At 41.0% G+C, this 20,174-nt stretch overlaps 1 protein-coding gene across 2 annotated transcripts in view; it reads right to left on the bottom strand.

Moving 5' to 3' along the window:
* Positions 1-2,351: 2,351 nt before the first annotated feature.
* The window catches only part of ZCCHC24 (zinc finger CCHC-type containing 24), a 114,015-nt gene continuing 96,192 nt past the window's right edge, over positions 2,352-20,174 (bottom strand). Inside the window, exons 3-5 of one of the 2 annotated variants that reach the window (XR_014548321.1) lie at positions 19,655-19,819; positions 8,204-9,510; positions 2,352-8,165 (exon numbers count right to left, since the gene is read on the bottom strand). Coding sequence is in view for 1 of the 2 variants with exons in the window: in XM_083614865.1 (XP_083470991.1) it covers positions 9,397-9,510; positions 19,655-19,819 (279 nt within the window). In the remaining variant the exon portion in view is untranslated. Of the gene's footprint in view, positions 9,511-19,654; positions 19,820-20,174 lie in introns of both variants that reach the window. The other variant, XM_083614865.1, reaches the window with a different exon arrangement.

Below are 20,174 nucleotides of genomic sequence, written 5' to 3'. Positions count from 1 at the left end.
CTTACAGCTGTGTGGATAATTTCATTATATAGTCTAGTCACTGGCGGGTGGCGCTGTAGTCTAAACCACTGAGCCCCTTCGGCTTGCTGATCAGAAGGTCAGCAGTTCGAATCTGCATGACAGGGTGAGCTCCCTTTGCTCTGTCCTAGCTTCTGCCAACCTAGCAGTTCCAAGCATACCAGTGCAAGTAGATGAATAGGTGCCCCTGTGGCGGGAAGGTAAACAGCATTTCCGTGCGCTCTGGTTTCTGCCATGGTGTTCCGTTGCGCCAGAAGTGGTTTAGTCATGCTGACCACATGACTCGAAAAGCTGTCTGTAGACAAACGCTGGTTCCCTTGGCCTGAAAGCGAGATGAGCGCTGCACCCCATAGTCGCCTTTGACTGGACTTAACCATCCAGCGGTCCTTTACCTTTACCTTTTACTGGACTGAATGGTATCTGTGTTGAGTCCGGAGTTTCCTGTTGTTCTGTTCTTGTTGAAGAAAGACAATAAAATTCTGTGTAGGGGCAGATGGAACTCATCAACCTGGGTAGCCCATCTAGGGGTAGGAAGAGGAAAACTCGGCTGTTATACCTTCACTGCCTTGCCGGATAACTTCGGGAGAAGAAAGGGCTAAGGAAGGCTTCCTCAACCTTGGCCCTCCAGATGTTTTGAGACTACAATTCCCAGCATCCCTGACCACTGGTCCTGCTAGCTAGGGATCATGGGAGTTGTAGGCCAAAAACATCTGGAAGGCCAAGGTTGAGGAAGCCTGGGCTAAGGAGTAAACCCTACACAAATCTGGAGTGTAGCCCCTAAAGCGGTTGGATTGTGCCTTGTACATGTACTTCCTAAGGACAGTCACCTAAAAGAAAGTTACTTGCCACACTTTATTGTGGATTTGATTAATACTGTATTCATTTGCTTTGCCCAGTTTGACTTCCAGGGTGGTTCAGTCATTATGTCACTAACTGATTTCATGAAAGAATGCATTTCTAAAAGTGAAAAAGTCTTCAGCAGAAAAATAAAATAGTGAGGATTTTTCCATTTTGGAAAACCATTCACCCTGCATCACTGCTTATACACAGCTGCTCATAGTACAGTAACTAGAAATCTTCTTCTTTCAGTTCAAAGATGTTCCTGAAAGTCAGGAACCTTTATATGTTGCATAATCTTATTTCTAAGGGAAAAAATGAAGGAAGTGAAAACTGTTTAACATACAAATTTTAACAAATTCAGCCGTGGTCATATATGCTCACACACTTTCTAGGGTGAACCACTTGAAAAAAGAAGAAATTGCCTGGTTTGAATAGTGCTATAGCCACAAATTAATGTGTTACAAATTAATTTCATGTAACTTTAATTATTAGAAATTGGATTTTTTCCTCAGAAAAATATAGCAGCCTTCCATTCTGGAAAATTTCCCGCCTCCTGTCACAGTATAAAAATCCTGCACTCACCCCAGACATTGTCCAGCTATTGTCTTCTCCATGTACAGAGTGAGAGTAGGGAGGAAAGTGCTTCATGGGTTCTCTTTTTGTTATTGCTGAATTCACTGGATAAGTATCTCCACATGTATCTACTTATAAACTACATGTTATCTGATTCTGGCTAGTATTTCACTTCCCTGTGAAGGAAGCGGGCAAAGATAAGAGGCAGCAAAAACCGCAAATGCAACGAGTTATTAACTTAATTTCAAGCCCTAATTTTGCCTGCATAATTAACTTCAGGCTTAAAGATATATTCTTCTGTCCCACTTAGGAATGATGAGACCAACCTGAGAGTGTAGTTGTGGATCCATTCAGCTGAGATTGAACTAACTCAGGGGTGTTAAAGCCTGATTTATTTATTGACAGTCCTAGATTGTATAGCCAGAGATTCAAGATGGGTTCAAGTGTTATATGTAAAAGAGCAAAAACTGGAGGTTTGGTTTCTCTGTGTCTGCAGATGACAGAACCCTGCTGTGCAGGTTCACATTGTGTGTGTGTGTGTGTGTGTGTGTGTGTGTGTGTGTGTGTAGATGAAAAAAGGGAGGGATGTACCTTTTTTTTTTTTTTGCAGAGAGTGCCCATGCGCAATTCTTACTGAATCCAATAGCCAGCATGGGCCAGGAGAAGTGTTGTGCTGTGTTAACCTATCCTATACTGTTTTGTCCTGCTATGCTGCTTTTGCTTGTGCTGCCACTTGCACAACAAAAATAGCTTGCACAACATTGCGGACTCTCCCACTTTTTGCACTAAATGGTTCTTGCCAAGTGACCTCAGGGCTTCTTCCTCCAACTTGCACTCCAGGTCTGGATTCAGGCGTGGTCCCAACGCATAAAAGATGTAAGAGGCACAGAAGGAAACAAACTGGAGAACACTATCGTTTGTTTTTGCAGTATTTTAATACAGCATTAAACTGCTATAATGCTAAAAGCAAGCCATATACTATTCAGCAAATAAGGCACATGTCGGAATGCCATTTTATGGACAATCCACAACAGAGGTTTGACAGTCTTTTAAACAACCCAGTTAACCAGTTATCACCTTCGTGGCTGAAATAAGCCTGGCACCCCTGAGGCCTATGTCCATAGAAATGTTATCATTATTATTATTTTTAAGCTGTACAAATTAATTACCAGTTACAGAAGAGAAAAATTATACGACTGAAACTGAAAAGAAGTCTGTGGGTACAGCTATGGTGTTTTTTTCTTTAAGTTTATAAGTAATTGAACTAATCTAAACTGGTAGACGTTAATATGATAAAAGGGTTAGTTTTATACAATGTAGTGATTGCTGCTCTAAATAACCTTTGTAAAGGAAAAACAAGGCCAGTACAGGATTGAACCTATCTCCTATTTTAGCATGGTTTAAGAATCACACAAACAATCTTAATATAATGGAGCTATGTGAAACCATAAAGCGTAAGATGCATATAATACGTGCACATGCATATTGTATCATTTTATGAATTCTAAATAAAAAATAAACACAAAATGCTTGTGTCGATCTAACTCTTTCTTGATTATGGCCACTGATTGATAGTACTGTATTGTTTTACTGCTAGCATGGCATCGCAAATCCCACGGCGTCTTTGCAAACTGCTGTGAGCCTTCCTTAGCAAAACAATGTCTCCCCCCTCCCACCCACCCACCCTGAAGAGATAGTGTAAAAATAATAATAATCAGATAATATAATCGTGTTACAGAATTTCTGAAAGCCAAATCTGGACTCTTTGGATCATTTCACACATTACATTGCAACAAAACCAGGGAGCTTCAGCAAACCCTGCTGTCGAATCTAAATGATGTTACATGTTTGTCACATTTACCCCCTTGCATGTTAAGGTATGCAGTAGGTTATTTAAAAAAACTAGATGTACACCTGAAAAACATAATGTGTGAATAAGTCCTTTGAGCATTTTCACTTCAAATCTAACTCTTTGCACCGGAGTCCCTGCTATGCTACTATAAAACTGTGCCGACATAGAAGTCCTTATAGCCCCATCCTAAGCATAAGTTTTGGGAGTGGGCTATAAACAAGTGTGTCTTTCACAAGGTCATAAAGTGATAGTGTAACATCTGATTCTTACCAAATCAGTTATAGCTTCTCTAAAAAGGCAATACTTTTCAAAATACACATATAAATAAACCGAATAAGCATATTAATATAAGTTCTAAACACTTGAATAATATACTGGTTACTTAATACTGATATTTTCATCCAAAGGCAAACAACAACAAAAACAACAACAATATGGCTTAAAGAATTGCAAGGGGTTTTTTTTCTTCATGTCAGAATTATGTACCAACTTTCATATAATATTCTATGTAGACAATATTTCCTTCTTAATGTAGTTCTGTTGCATACTTTATACAGACAAAAGCATTGTAAAAAAAGAAAAAAGCAAAAGCAAAAAAGCAAATTCCTTTCATAAATATTTTCTTGAGGATACACCCTTAATTTTGTATAATACTTAAGAAAACTCTTAGCTCTGTTAGTATTCTAGTAAAAAAATCCAAGGCCCTTTTTGAAAGCTTCAGAGTTGTAAAAACACTTTTTAAAAAACCCAAACAGAACAAACAATAGTTTTTTTTTAAAAAAGGCCCTCAAATATATACAAAAAATGTTACTGCAAAGAGTTTCCAGGTAACAATTCAGTATTACAAAGAAATATTTGTAACCATTCAAAAATTTAAACACCTAAAAAGTTTTTTCCCCAAAATACACACACAGTATTAAAAAGAAGAAAGGAACTCTATGTCAAGTATAACTCAAGATAAATACACATCTGCAAGTAAAACTGTAAAATATTTCATAACAGGGGTAAACAGTAATATCAATTGACTACATCTATTAACTGCACACGATTGTCCCTTTGATATTCATCCTAAGAAAACACAAACCTTCATTTGTATAGCTACAATTTCAGTCATCTTACTGAGTGCTACAGCCATTCAACAATACTTCCAGAGGCAGTGGTTTTTGTAGACATAAAACAGATAGGCACTGAGATCATACATATATATATACACACATACACACACTGCCTTAAAGAATGACAGTGTGGATCATTCCGTTAAGTCTGAATTAAAACCCAATATCTGCTTGCTTAAATTTTAACAAGGTTTACATGAGGATGACTTAGCACTTGCATGATCAGAAGCCTGAATAATGTCTAGAACAACGTAGTGGGCACCATGTAGCCAAAGGTAAGCACTTCTAAGTCCCACTGATTACAACAGATTTTGGGAGTTGCCTCATACAAAACCAAATAGTTGGCCAAACAAGATAAGAGCTCTCTATTCTGCCTGGCAGTAGTTCTCCAATGTGGTGGGTGAAGGCATTTCCCAGCCCTGCTATCAGAGAACCCTTTTTTAAAGGTGCCGGATATTTATCCTAGAATCTTAGGCATGCAACCCATATGGTTTGCGCTCTGGCCTATCCCCTGGTGTGCTTAACTTTGCCATTGAAATGGATGGGACCTAAAAAGTGCTTCGCTTTGGTTGGATCATGCTGCTTTAGTTACAACTAGTTTGGGAGGGGGAGGAATCTAACTCCGTAATCCTAAACTCACATTTCATTTTCACTGGAATTTCCAGGTTCAACCAATTAGGCTCAAAAAGATTTTACACAAACAGGGGTTACATGGAACAGCAGGTGGTTCTGTGACACATAAAGCATGGCGCTTTTCATGCATAGATCTCTATATTTTATTTTGTCATTGGCACATTTGTTGGAAAGCCAGTGACCCCACATACCAGAGGTAAATGTAACATTGGCACTGGTAGGAGAATTGCTGGAGACCTGCGAGTTGCCAATTCACATGGGTGAATATGCACAACATCTTTTCAGATGGGCCTTCCAAAATCAGCACTTAGTACTCCCTGAAAAGCCACTACTGAGTATTAGAGGGGGCGGGGGTGGCGGCTCCAGAGTGGTTTTTAAGACTGCTCTGTGTGCTGCTGAAAGAAGTCAAATTTAGAAGCGTCTTTATATACCAGTCAAAATAATGCTGCACATGTACCGATAGGAATGGCTTATCTTCATATGTAAAAAAGAAGTGTGCAAACTGCCCATTATTTTTTAGCACATGCTGAAAAACAACTTCTAGATTTTCCAGGTGTGTTGTTTACAAAGCGTATTTTTGGCATTTTCTGCAAGTGTATGTGATGTAACAGCACTAAATTTGCACTAGAAATGTATTTCTTAAAAAGAGACAGATCGTTTTCTGAGAAAAGTTGGGCATTGCAACCCCAGTTACAAACTGTCTTAGTTCATATTTCACTTTTCCTTATTAGATATGGAGATATTACTGCTAACATTTTATAAGTGGTCAAAAAGAAATACTGTATATGATATAACATATGGCTGTTTTGTAACCATATTGTTAACTCTCTTGCAAGAGTGAAACAGAATTAACACTAAAAGTTCAAGTTTGTAAATGCCACCACTCACCTCCACACGCCCAAGATAATGAGCACTGTACTGTTCTTTACACAGTCACCTAATCTGGCAATGAAATGGAAGGAAAGTTAGAACTTTTTATACAGGAGCAGTCTTCCTTGCTTTCTGCTTTTGATCAGCCCTTTGATCATGTAAACAAAGCAGATAAAGAAGTTCAGGGGTTTCTGTCTCAGGATAACTGCTCATGTAAACAATATCTGATGCAGAAATGGCCTCATCCCTTGCTTTTGTATAATCACAATATCTTCAAGTGGTCACTGAGTCACTCCTAAGTCACTCAGGGAACTATATTTGAAAACAAAAGCCACACTGGCTCTACAGTTGTATTTGACAGAATTCATAATACGCACAGAAGGTAGGCATGGTGATTCATGTCACACCCATTTTATTGAGGCCTAGGGAGAATTCATGACTTGTCAAATTTGATAAAATCAGTCATTATTGCAGGATCTAGCCCAGAGATACTGAGGCACAGTCACACGCAGTGCTGCTAGATGGTGCTATAAACTATTTAAATTAAGTTAATTAATTTCCACGGATTCTGAATGAATACCGCCTGCCATCCATATGAGACTTATTTGCTTAATGGACATTAGGAAAATAAAAGGAATTTATGTTTTCGGCAACAACATGACAGGTTCACAACGAAATTTGTTACTGGAATAGGGCTTCTACTAATGGATTTAGAAAGAGTGCACCTGTTTCTTTAAGAGCTCTGCCACATTCCGCTTCAGATTGACTTGCTGCTGTACTTAAGTGCTGGTGTCCTCTGCTCCTAACCACTGTGGCATGGAACCAGGAAACACAGCAATTATTTTCAGAGTGTTGGTGGCATGAGAAGCATAATTTCTCATGGTGTATCCAGTTTTGTTAAAGAGGTTTGGCAGGTTTCATAGTGCTTCAGAAACCTGCAACATCTCTTTGGCCAAGGTAACAGTGAAAAAGACACCTCCACCATAGCACTTTCAATGCTCTTCAAAACAACTGTCTGCCTTTAGGCCCACATCCCACAGGTGGGACCATAGCTCATTGGTAGGGGATATGCAGAAGTCTGGAGGAAAGTGTTTACTGCCTGAGATCCTTGAGAGTTGCTGCCAGCCTGACTCAGCATAAGACAAATTCCTGTGTTTACCACGGGAATGGAAGGAGACTGAGCTTCTGGACCATTGCAATGATGGTTGACGATCTGCCCAAACTCTCTTTGCCCTGCAGCCCACTATTACCCTACTGGGTTCCAGATGTGAAACATCTTTTAAGTACTGTTTTCTTATACATGATGATAATCAGTGAAGCACTTCACTGCTACTGCTGATAGAAATACTCACCGCAAGTGTTTATGGATAACATGGCATCATCCCTAGCTGATCTGACATGAGATGATTTGACACAGAAATGATCCTGCTTTGCCAGGAACCAAAACATCCCCGTTGAAGATCGTCTCAAGTGAATACTACCCAGAGCCACAGTCCACCTGTGATTCTCTGTAGAAACAGGTTGTGCAGGCAAATGGTCCAGTCACTGCTTTATCCCTGCTCTTAAATTTAATACATAATACAGAAAGGAGTTAGGCCACATAGAAGCTTATAAGCCGTGATGAAAGCAAGTGAATGAGGTATTCCTTGTCCCAAACTCCCATCATGCTTTTTTGCTGTTCTAAGATCAAGGCTGATTAAGGCATTATGGCCCCCACCAAAAATCTTTGGCGTGGTGGCACATGAGGATTCTCCATAACCATTTTGCAAAATCATAGGGTCTGCTGTTGCGAACATGGATCGCTTCTGAACTATTACATTGCTCTGCATGAGCCTTTTTGTGATGAGCTTGATTACAAACATGCTTTGTGCAGAGGACCACCATGCCACAACAATTTTCAGTGGACCCTATCTACTTGAGGGGTGTAACGTATGAAATTTCCTTCATTTATAATGTAGGTGAAATTGTTGATGCCATATTGCTTGGCAAGTCCCAAGTGTCTATCCATTCCTGCCCTCTGCCATCACTGTTTTTAAGTCATGTGTGGCTCAAGCACAGTTCAAACAGAGCTCATAAATGAATACATCAGCAATATTTTTTGTTTAGGAACTGCTGAAGGGTTACAGGGAAGCTCCCACTATCTATTGTTTAGGGAGCTGATGTGTGTCTTTAGATGTGGAGAGTACGTACATCTTGAACATAGTGTGTGAGCAGATCAGTTAGTGACACCTCATTTCACTACAGGAAAAATCTAACTGTAGGGCCTTTGCTCTAAAAGGAGCAAAGGGCCAAACTGCACTACAGAGTATGTGAATGAGAATTATAATGGGGCAGGGAGGGCTTGGGATAGCCTGCTATGGTGAGACAAAGAAAGTTGAATTTATCATGTTGGCTATATAAGCTGGTTGGTTATGTGGCATTCACAACAGTAGGAATTTCAGCCACCACTTGCATAGCAAGTACATAAAGAAAGGAAGGAGAAGCTTTAGAAATTGTGACAAGGGAACGGTATTGGTCAACAACGCCCTGAAACAACAAATGCATCCTAAGCGCATTTGCTCAAAAGTAGCCTTATAGATTTCAGCGGAACTTCTTCTGAGGAAGCATGCTTAAGACTACTGGCTAAGAAAGATGAATTCCTGATCGACCCTTCCTGTTCTACCATTATACTTCCATGCAAAACACTCCCTCAAACAATTATTCACTTGTTCTTTTTAACCCTCAAGATTCTATTAATCAAAAGCCTACCAAAAGTCTCATTTCAGTGGCCCTGGACTCTTGGAAAGCAAGCAATCATATGCAACTCTCAGACCAACCCTAAAGTCAAGGAAAATGAACATTCCCCCCTTCCACACAGACGCACATGCACACCTTTTTCTAGCTTAGCCCTCATTGTATTAGAAAAATATATCGTTTGTGGCATTGGCTAGAACCCACATTTAACATTTCCACCCATTTTGTCTAATGCCTGCAAAAGCCATGACGTTATTATATACCTCTCTTGACAAACAATACTGTTTCACCTGGGCAGGATATTGGAACTGTGTAAACAATCAACAGAAACCACGTCGGTGATTTCATCATGAACATGATGGGCACAGCCCAGCAAAAACTGCTACTGCACAACCCCCACCCCCACCTGTTTTAATCTGGCTTGTGTGAGGCTGTTATGCAAGACTCACAGGAAAGGACGGCAGCTGTACAGCAGCAGCAGTGCTTGACGATTTGTGCCCTACATCAGTAACATCTGTTTCATATATATATATATAAAAACACACCATAGTCCTATAAATACAACTTGCACGTATACACATACACAGGAAAAGGGTTACATTCTATTAAAGGTAAGGCGTATTATTAGTTTGTTGATAGGCAATATTGGTGATGTTTGGGGTTCTTGTCTGGTGTTCTTTTTTCCTCCCCTCCTCTTTCATTTTGACTGTTTGCTGCCAGAGGATCTAAAAACGTGGTGGCAGAGGTGATCCCTGTGTTGATTTATTGCACACGGCGGCAGTAGTACCCCAACACTTTACATTTCTCACAGAGATGCTGAGGGTGTTCTTTACTTTGATCAGAAACATCCAGGCCGTCGGGCTTTTCCAAGGGTCTCTGCATAAGGAAGGTAAGCACAGGCATACATTCATGTAAATGTGAACTGAAATGCAGCTCTGTTCCAAAGACACATGAAACCATAGCAATATGCAGCCATTTTAAACATTGTAGGTTAGGAGATGAACAGAGAACTTTTACAGACGGCTGCCCACTGATTAAAGAACATTCAATGTTGATCATTGCCACAAATTCTTAAAACACATAGAATCACCGGGTACCACATACAAATTAAAAAGGCAAAGGGTGAATGTTTAACAGTAATCTGTCTTCCATGTGGTTTACCATTTAAAATATGGTTTACCATTTAAAATATTTGCATATTGCCAGACTCTCAGGATAAGTGGGCTGTTGAAATACCAAAATTGTCGAGAGCCACCAAAGTTAGATCTGGGAATCCTCAGATGATGATATTATTATTATTATTATTATTATTATTATTATTATTATTACCCCATCTTGGTGTCCTCCAGATGTTTTGGACTACAACTCCCATTAGTCCCTGCCAGCGTGGCCCAATGGTCAGGGACAATAAGAATCCACAAAATCACAGAATTGTAGAGTTGGAAGGGACCATGAGGCTCATTTAGTCCCACCCCCTGCAATGCAGGAATCTTTGGGCAAGGTGGTTCTTGAACCCACAACCCCGAGATTAAGAATCTCATGCTCCACCAACTGAGCTATCCCAGAAGAGTTCAAATCACCTGGAGGGCACCTGGTTGAGGGAGTCAGTTGCACAAGAGTGCAGAGCACTCTCCTTTTCCTTGCTGACATTAACCCTGGATGTCCCCCATCTGCAGTGAACACTGGGAAGCTATCCATATTCCTTTACATGTAAAGGCATGATTCAAATCTTGCCTCAGCACAGAACACAGCACTAAGAAAAGGGGGAAAGGGATGTAGGAAAGGTTGTAGAAACCAATTGAAATGCTCTTTATGGCATCAGAATTGCACATCTATCTCTCACTGCAAGGAATTATTGTCAGAGCAATGTATAGGTTTTTGGAGTACCACATATATTCTATGCAATCATCTGTTTCCTGCCTCCCGTCACCCTGAGCAATATGCTCGCCACCCCCCCCCCCAAATATATGACCATGATTTTGGCTGCGGTACTTTAAACGTTTTTATTCTAGCGGAGCAAGAGTGTTTCAGATTGCAGCCTTCCTGCTCTTTCCTCACCAACCCTCCCTGAAGGAGCTTTAAAATCTTAACTACAAATAAGACATTTTTGAAGAGAGACATAATCCAGAAATGAAATCAGTTGTTTATTCCCCAGCAGGTCACTTCAAATGTCTATCATAAAAACAAAAGTGCTGTCTGAAATTACACACTGTGTAAGTGAGATGGAAACCAACCACTAGCTAAGAGTCGGAAAGAACAACCCTAAGGAAATGAGCAAAGGTCTACTACATTTTAAGATTTAAGCAAAAAATAAATACCCAGCTTGCTCTTGTACCTGAATATTTGCAATGCCATAGTTCTTGAAATAAGTTAAAATTATGAATGAACTTGATAAAATCTGAGGGTTTATATCTTTTCTTGCTGGCATTCACAAAGAGAACCCCCCTGCACCCCACAAGGGGCTCCTTTATTCTGTGCTATGAAAGGTCTGCTTAGGAACTGAAGGTTTGTGCAATTTCCTTCTCCTTCCCACTGGCTCTGCTGCAATGGTAGCTCCACTGCTTTGGCCAAAGTGGCCTATGAGGTTCCTAGCCAGGGGGCAGAGGGGACCCTGCCCAGTCCATAATAGGGGGGGCCAAAGGGCTCTAGCTCAGGACAGCCGCACTGTGCGAAAGTGCCTGGGGGAGAAGCTGCCGTGACCTGACCCGAGAGAGACAAATGCAGCAGTTATCGTGTTTATTGATATAAACTAGCTTAAAGCAAATTAACACAAATACGCAGGAATAATTTTTTCCTGGAAGTAGAGCAAAGGATGTTGGGGGTGCCAAGAGTTTCTTGGACCGCAGTCAGAAACAATATCTTTCCCTGGTTTGCTTTTCCCAGGCATTGGTTGATTTCAGTTTTATTGGCCTGCAACCCATTTAGATCTCAGAAAATGTTATTGTTACCAGCACGTTATGACATACTTGCAGAGGACAGACGTTGCAAACACAGGAAATCAGGTTGTTATGGGCCAGTTGGAGGCCACAAAGCAGTGCTTGGGCTGCATGCATATGGTGAAGTGCGGCTGAGGTTCAGGCTCCAGAAACAGCACAAAAGCAACAGGAGTTAAACCAGTATGCAAACCAAAGCATAGCAAGCAAGCGCAACATTTTATGAGGGTAATGATGGCCATGGTCTAGAGCAGTAGTAGAGCCCAGGTTTCCTAGTGGAAGGAAGCACTATCCACATCAGTTCATTTGCCAACTACGTCCTAGCAGCTTGGATGTAGGGATGTACGCCATGGTGGAAGAGACTTTGGTGCAATGCAGTGGGTTCCAGGGCATGGTCAGTTCATGTGAGGCACCAGCCAGGACTTGGCTGTTGCCTGATGTGTATCAAAGGCTAAAGCTGACATTGCAGATCCATGTGTTTAAATGTGGATCTGTCCCATCACATAAAAAATAAGGCATGGGAGCCCAACTTCAAGAGCAAAAGGGGTGAGGGACACTAAACCTTTTCCTTGCCTGCCACCTCCCTGCCCCACCTCACTGGATCTCTTCTCCCCATCCGCTTTTCTTCCGCCTTGGCTCCCTTCTGGTATCAGAACTGAAACTGGAATAAAAGTGAAGTTGAGGAACAGTCCAAAAGTGGGCAGAGGGATTAGCACTCCTCAGAGGGAGTGCAGGACCAGTGTCAGGGGTTGGACTAACCACAGCCCAGCAGAGGGCCCCCTGCAGACAAGAGATGCTCCACCAGTCTTCCATTGAGAAGTCCCTAGCAGAAGGAGAACAAACACAAGGGGAGTGGTCATTGCAGGATTCTTTGCAATGATCACCCGTTTCTCTCGTGGGAAGTGTTCCGGCAGGTTGCAGGGCAGAGAATGAAACAACATATTATTCTTTATTACAGTGCTATTTTTCTACAAAAAGAGATGCCAGAAATCACCACGAAACCTCCTTGTTCACTTATAATAGCAATGGTGCCCACTTGAGAGGTACTGGAACTGAGTTCTGGTGAGTTCTGGCTGAAAAAAACCTGCTTTATCTTGCTATATTCCCATAATAACTATTATATATCCTGTAATAATTGTCACAGCAAGAATGTGTATGTGTGCACCAAGACTAAGGATGCCTATATCATACCACTCAAATTTAGTTCACATTTCTTCAAAATTATTGTTCATCCCCAACCAAAGTTTCTTATGGTTTTTTGTGATCAATTAGCAACTTTTATATGTGTTTATGTATCCGAGGCTTAAATCCCTCCAGTCCCTTTCATCTTGTTTGTATGTTAATATGGAATACAAAGTGAAAGAGAGCTGTTCTTTGCACAAATGTGCATTCTGACCAATGCACACTTGCATTACACACCAATTTAAGCTAGGGAAAGCACTTTAAGTCATGTGTGAAATGCCCCAAGTAATGGAAGGATTTGGCTCAACCCTTCATTTCATACACAGATGATTTCTCTGATAGTTTTCTGGATGCCAAACAGGTAATGTTGCAGGTAGTTTATATGTATTTTTCCTTCTGGAACACAGGACAAGAATCTTTTAAAGGAGAGAAATATTTTTGGTGACCTGTCTGGGATTCTGTGAGCAATTTATATGTTTCCAAAAACCCTTCGCTCCCAATAAAACAGTATCCAGCAAAGCAAACCAACTACCAACTGGCTGAATCTGAACCTAGTTCTGCAGCTGTCGTTACAGAAACAGCAGAGAAGGCCAAAATAACAACAACTTTTTAAAAAGGAATTTGACAGGAGGCCAATCAGGAAGAAGCCACAGCATTGATGCTTCTCCTAGAAAGTGGCAGGAGGGAGGGGGGAAATGACCATTCAGAGGCTGGCATCTGGGTGGCAACGCTGCCAAGAATGCCCAAGGAAATGGATATACATGCCAGCTCAATCACGAACCCACTGTGACGTCAAACCAAAGGCAGCGAATAGCTAATTGAAACAAAAAGCAGCAGCCTCCTGGAAAGGAGACCTTGTTTCTTTTAGAGCACCACCACAGTGCTAATGGTGGTGGGGTGGGGAGGAAATACAGCCCTAACTAACCACACTGAGAAAGGACTATGTGTTAAAGGGCGACATGGAAACTTCCCTGGAGCTGTGTGAATGGTGAGCTGCGCTGATTTGAGGAATGAAGGCTGCAATCCTCAGCACACTAGCCTGGGAGTAAAGTTGCCTGAGCTGAGTATAATGTGCACAACGTAAATGTATTGGAACATATTGTGTGAGAGAGGGCTACGGTTAATTAGCATTTGTGTTTGCATGTAGTCACGAGTTCCAGATGAATAGATCAGGTGCCAAACCGCAACTGATTTGACATACCACAATTAATTGCATGCTGGTTTGAATCATGCCTTGAAAAATATTGATACAGTCTTAGAAATAACAAATGTCAGTAGGAAACAATACTATAATGAATTTAAACTACATTTTACTAACTTCTTTGGTTTCAGATACATCCAGGTTTTTGTCATCTGATGACATCGAGGCGAAACAATTGATGGATGTGGATTCCAGAGGGAAGGGTGCCACTTTCCTGCCTCCAATGTCAGTCCCATGAGCTGCGTTTGCACATGGGTTGTTCCAACCAAACCATGGTTTAATCGGAAGGAAGAGTGCTACATAGAAGTTCCCGTAATGCTGACCTCTTGCTCCTGCCATGTCTCTGAACCTAAGCCCATGGTTTATGTCCCCCCGCCCCCAAACAAACCACAAGTGAAGATCCAATTTTGGAATTTTGTGGGAGTTCCCATATGTCATCTTTTCCCAGGGCACGCCATCTTTTTCATTAAAAAAATTGTCCAGAAGCACCTTAGAGACCAACTAAGTTTGTTCTGCTTTCGTGTACATGCACACTTCTTCAGATACACTGAAACAGAAGTCACCAGACCCTTATATATAGTGGGAAGGTGGGGTGGGGGTTTTCTAAGAAGGGTAGTAGGAGATGGGTGATCGACTCAATGGGTATGGTAAACCTGTTGGCAACTGTTAAGGACTGCAATTAGTCCTACAAGAAAAAGCAAGGGATAGTATGCAGATTACCAAAAATAGCTTTAGCTATTTATATTTGGATATACTGGATTAATGGATTAATGTGTGCAAAAGTGACTACTTTGCCCATCTCTATCAAGATATATATGCAGACTGCTTTGCATATGCAGACTACTAAGATTTTGCCTTCCTGCCTCTGTCATCAGAGACTGTGTGTGTGTGTGTGTGTGTGTGTGTGAGAGAGAGAGAGAGAGAGAGAGAGAGAGAGAGAGAGAGAGAGAGAGAACTTGTGTGTTGTTGTTTCAGCTGTAGATGGGATGCACTTCCCTTCATATGGAGCAAGGAACAATGGAGAAAAGCCGTTTTCATATTTAACTCAGGTTCTCAGAATTTGATCTTAAATAGCCGTTTTCATATTTAACCCAGGTTCTCAGAATTTGATCTTAAATCATCAAGATGTCAAGCACAAATAAGCTGGGTAGGTTTCACAATTTATGGGTAGATCATTTGAGAGGGGTCAGAGATTACAGTTAGAGAATGAGGAGAGCCATGTCCCCCATTTTTAAACTCTGCATGTGATTATCCGTCAGGATCAGCTATAGTTTTGGCTACCTTATGGTTCTACACACTGTTTTTACATTATTATTATTTTTTAAAGCTTACTATCGCTCCTATTTTTACAAGAAATTTAGTTGTTGTCTTTTTTAAAAAAGAGCAACAAAATATAAAACAATCTACAATTCAACCAAATCATGTATAAAAACACAATGCCGCAATACCAATTCCAAAGCAACCACTCGAGTTAAGCATCAATAAAAGGAGGAAATATTAAGTGGAAGGGCTTTTTAATCATCCAAATATATATATATATATTGTGGGGGCCTAGGGCAAGGCTTCTTGCAGGATGAGCACTGCTACTGAGGAGGCCATAGCACTGGTAATTTCTTAGCATGCCTGGACCAGTACCTCAAATGACTATTGTAGCACGTGGGGAGGATCATATGGAAGAAGATGGTCCTCAAGGTGCCCAGGTGCCAAGCCTTAAAGATTAACACCAGCACCTTGAATTGATGCTGAAAACAAACCTGCAGCCGGCTCAAATCCTGGTATGACAGACTAAAAATGCCTAACACCCATCAACATCCTTGCTGTGACATTTAACACCAGTCGCAGTTCCTGAATGCTTTTCAAAGGCATACCCACCTAGAGTGTTTTGCAGTAACCTAATCCGTAGGTCACTGTGGCATGAATGACCATGGCAATATTCTACTCCATCAGGAATGGAAAAGTCAGGTGCTACCTGAACATCTAATAATAGCATTGGATTTAAGGAGTACCCTCCCCCAAACCGTGAGCCTGATTTTTCAAGGGGTGTGTGACCCCATCCAGAACAAGTTGCGTACCCAGACTAAAAGTCGGACACTGTACCTACCAACATGTCTGTTTTGTGTGGATTATATTTCAGCATATTCTACCTCATCCAGTCTTTCACAGCTACCAAACAGCAGTTCAGCCATTCAGCTGCCTCCCTAGGATCATATAAAACTAAGAGGTAGGATTGAGTGACACACCAGCATACTGATGACTCCATGACCCACACCCCAACCAGCATTTTCATGTGCAGTGTATATTAAACAGCACGGGAGACAGAAGGGAACCTTCCAGGACCCCAGAGCCCGCAAGCAAAGGGAAAGAACAGCAGTCCCTTGGCACCATCTTCTGGGTCCAAATTCTCATGAATCAATGGAGTTGGTTCAATACTGTGCCCCTAATCCCCACCCTTTCAAGATGGTCCAGAAGGGTACCAAAACTGATGGACTTGACCACCACTAAGAAATCCAGGAGGATCAGCAGAGATGCTCCCTCCCAGTCCATTTTCCATTGGAGGTTATCCACCTGGATGACTAAGGCAATTTCAGTGACAATACAGACAACATTGAGCAGATGCCATGGTGGTGGAAAATGAAGATTCCTTTGCCACCATCATTGTCACAAAACAGGCTCAATAACTAGTTCTAAGCTGTTTTGGTTGGGCTCGCTATGAATCTTCCTGTATTTTCACTCCAGTGGTCTGCTCATTTGTTTCATTGCTCCTCAGTAAACCAAAGAGTTTTATAAGCCCCAGGGGAGAGCTAAGCTCCACTAGGGGCTTAGAAGCAATAGAATTGATAACTGGGCCACTTCTATATTTCACAGATTGACCAGGACAGTGGCAGAACTGCAATCTATTTCAGTGGGAATTCTCCCACCCACACAGGGAGCTATCAGGATTCTACCTGGATCCATCAGTCTCCAAGGATGGACAATTTCAATAGCTCCTTCCTGCAGAGTTGGGCAGTTGTCCAGAGACTAAACCTAACCAGGCAGTGATCTGTCAATGACAAGGGAAGCGCACCGACTTCCTCCGCCATCAGACCATATTGTCGCAGCCTAGGACAAAGCAGCAAGTCAAGCATATGCCCTACAATTTGTGTGTGGGACCAGGTACCATTTGAGGCAGGCCCACAGTTGTCATGGTAGCCATGAAATCCTGAGCTACTCCAGTCAGGTATGAAACTCACCCAAGTTTGTAAACCCTGGAGAATCCAGCATCACTATGAAGATTATCATGGCCAGCTTTGGTAAGCAGACTGTTAGATGGTGCACCAAGAGAATTGCTATCATATCCTGTGTTTTCAACACCATATGCAGACACACAGACCTAGTGGGTTGCCTGGCAAGGATGATGGCATCATGGCAGACAGCAGCAATCCCTCCTCCCTGTCTACTGGGACTGTGCTGCTACATAGTGTAGTAATGATGACTGCTTGACTTGTGGTGATATAATTGCTAACAGTTATGAACCATTAAAAATCCAATTTCAAAATGTGTGGTGTTTAAGGTTGAATATATCCAACAGCAGGCTTTTAAACCATGCTGAGAATCTTGCTGCCTTATTGTAATTGCTTAGCTCCCCCTCATATACAGAAATCTAAAATGGCAACTCTGACATGCAGTGGGAAAGGGCAAGGGCAAAACATACTACAATTCCCTTCCTGTGTAAATATATATTCAAGGTGAGGACTACAACCCACAAGCAACTTTTTATTTATTTATTGAATTTATATACCGTCCTATACCAGCCAGGTCTCATATCCTAAATTTTGTAAACAAGCCATTCATCAAAGTGTCTGGTTTTACCTAATGGCTATAGCCCTTTTACTGAACCCCAATAATCTTGGAGAACAACACAAGGGATTTCTTTCACTCTGCTTCTGCTGTTGCTGCCAGCAAAGGAGCAGAGCCTGTGCTTTGGAATGGATTCTAAATTTCTGGCATGGTGTCATCATTTGCTAGTCACACAGCCTCCAGTCTCATTTGTAATGGATCAGTTTTCATTTTGACCTACTTTAAATTAATCTGAAAGCTTTATCTGAGCACTGAAATATTTTCTGTGGCTAGGGGAGGTCTTTGCTCTGCTCTTCCAAATGACCTTTTCTTTGTACTTAATGTCATACACTTTCCCCAATATTACCTCTTACAATTGAGACTCTTCCACCCTTCACCTTCCCGATTATATAAGCACAGATCCTTGTCGAGATTTAACAACTGCAATTGCATCAAGTATAACTCTCAAAGAGATTGGTAAATACACTCCACATTCTTTGCTCATGAAAGACACGAATATCATCATATTTTTTCAGTCACAGCTTCCACACTGAAGTTGACTATCCTTAGGCAAAATGTCCCAATCTAGCAATGGAATTTCATACATGCAAATAATACATGTGAAAATGTATTGCAATGCTCCCCAGTCCCCATTGAATGCAATGAATGTGTCTAACGGGATGGATAGATCAGTCTAATTCTGCTCCATATCTGTCTCCCTTGTGTTCATTCATAAATTATTCCATCCCATTTTCATATTGATCTGTGATGATTTTTTTAAAAAAGGAAAAACATGCATGGAAATTTGCATTATTTTTCAATGCATTTTATTATTTTCACAAAATGCAGAGTTGTGTACACATTTTACCCAAAGCACACATTTTTGGGGGGCCTGTATTATACCTAAAACACAAGTTTTCAAGACAATTTGGTATACCTCTTTTAGTCAAGAACTCGCAGAAGTGCAAAAACCAAAGGATAACTGTGTTCTAATCTATACATTAATCCAGGAAATGTGAATCAGATTGATTCATTTTAAAAATACTATATGGACAAAACAAAACCCTCCACTCTCCCTACTAATGGGAAATTCTCATCCCCCCCCATCCAGATTGCACATAAGAAAGCAAAAGCAGCACATTACAATAAAAATGAGTTCACTTTTCATTTTAAAAAATAATAAATGGGGAAAGTGTGTGAATAAAATCTACTATAGGAAACCCTATAAGAATTAACAGAGTGTTATTTTAGACCCCAATGTACTATAAAAAATAATCCCAAACATTTCTTATTCTTTGACATTAACTAGAAGTAATTGTCAAATACATCTAATTGTTTTTTAAACTAAACTATGACTGGGCTCAATATCAGATAACTGAAACAACTATAAGAGGATTAAAAGGTTACTTAAATTCTTGACAGTTGTTTACAATTACTTTAGATATTCTGAATAAGAAGAAAATGTGTTTTGTTTGTTTGAAAAGTTTTGTTGCTGTTGGCTTTTTTAAAAATAAAAAAGTTTCGACATTGTTTCTAACATTCTTCATGTGCTTCCCATAATAAAATATGAACAAGTATTACTGTAATATACAATTTTCAGTAATCATGTAAGCACTCTTGCTCATAGTCTCAGTCTTGCAATGTCTCAGTCTATTGAATTAAAACTTACTTGACATTCCACTTCTTCCAATGTATACGTTTAATTCAGGGGAGGGGAACCTTTTTTGTCCCTGAAAGGCCAAGCGTGATAGGTGGCTAGGGCTGCAAGAGCAGCATGGGGATGCTTGCCAAAGCCCTCTTGCAAACAGCCCATGCATGCTGCACTCTGTATATTGAGCTTTTGGAGGCTCACTTGAACCATATGGAGGAGCACCTGTAACAGCCCTACCTGCTTGTGAGGATACACATTGATGTGGCACTTGATACATTCTTGTCCCATGTTGGCCCAGGAGTTTCCACTCATCCATTTTCTCTTGCACTTGGGGCATTTGTATTCACCAAAGCAGCGTTTTTTCCCCTGGTACGGTGTCAGGCCTTCTCCTTTTGGACGTGCCTGAAATGTGAAGAGGAGAGATATAAATGTAATCATAACTGAAGTGCAGAACAGGAAGTGGGATTGGATTGCGCAATGAGTTTTGCGTGTCCAAGGAGGCTTAGGCCCTCTCCCCTTCCTGCATAGCTCAGGTTCTCAGCTACTATGCTATACCAGTGTTTCCCAAACTTGGGTCTCCAGCTGTTATTGGACTACAACTCCCATCATCCCTAGCTGGCAAGACCAGCGGTCAGGGATGATGGGAACTGTAGCCTGAAAACAGCTGGAAACTAAAGTTTGGGAAAATCTGTGCTATACCATCTATTTCATAATCTAAACATAGTAATCTAAGGAACACTCAAATAACAAAAGACAA

The sequence above is a fragment of the Podarcis filfolensis genome (assembly GCF_964270895.1).
Source record: "Podarcis filfolensis genome assembly, chromosome: 5".
Lineage (NCBI taxonomy): Eukaryota > Metazoa > Chordata > Lepidosauria > Squamata > Lacertidae > Podarcis > Podarcis filfolensis.
The sequence above is the reverse complement of the archived record's forward strand: the minus strand, read 5'-3'. Positions and strand labels throughout refer to the sequence as shown.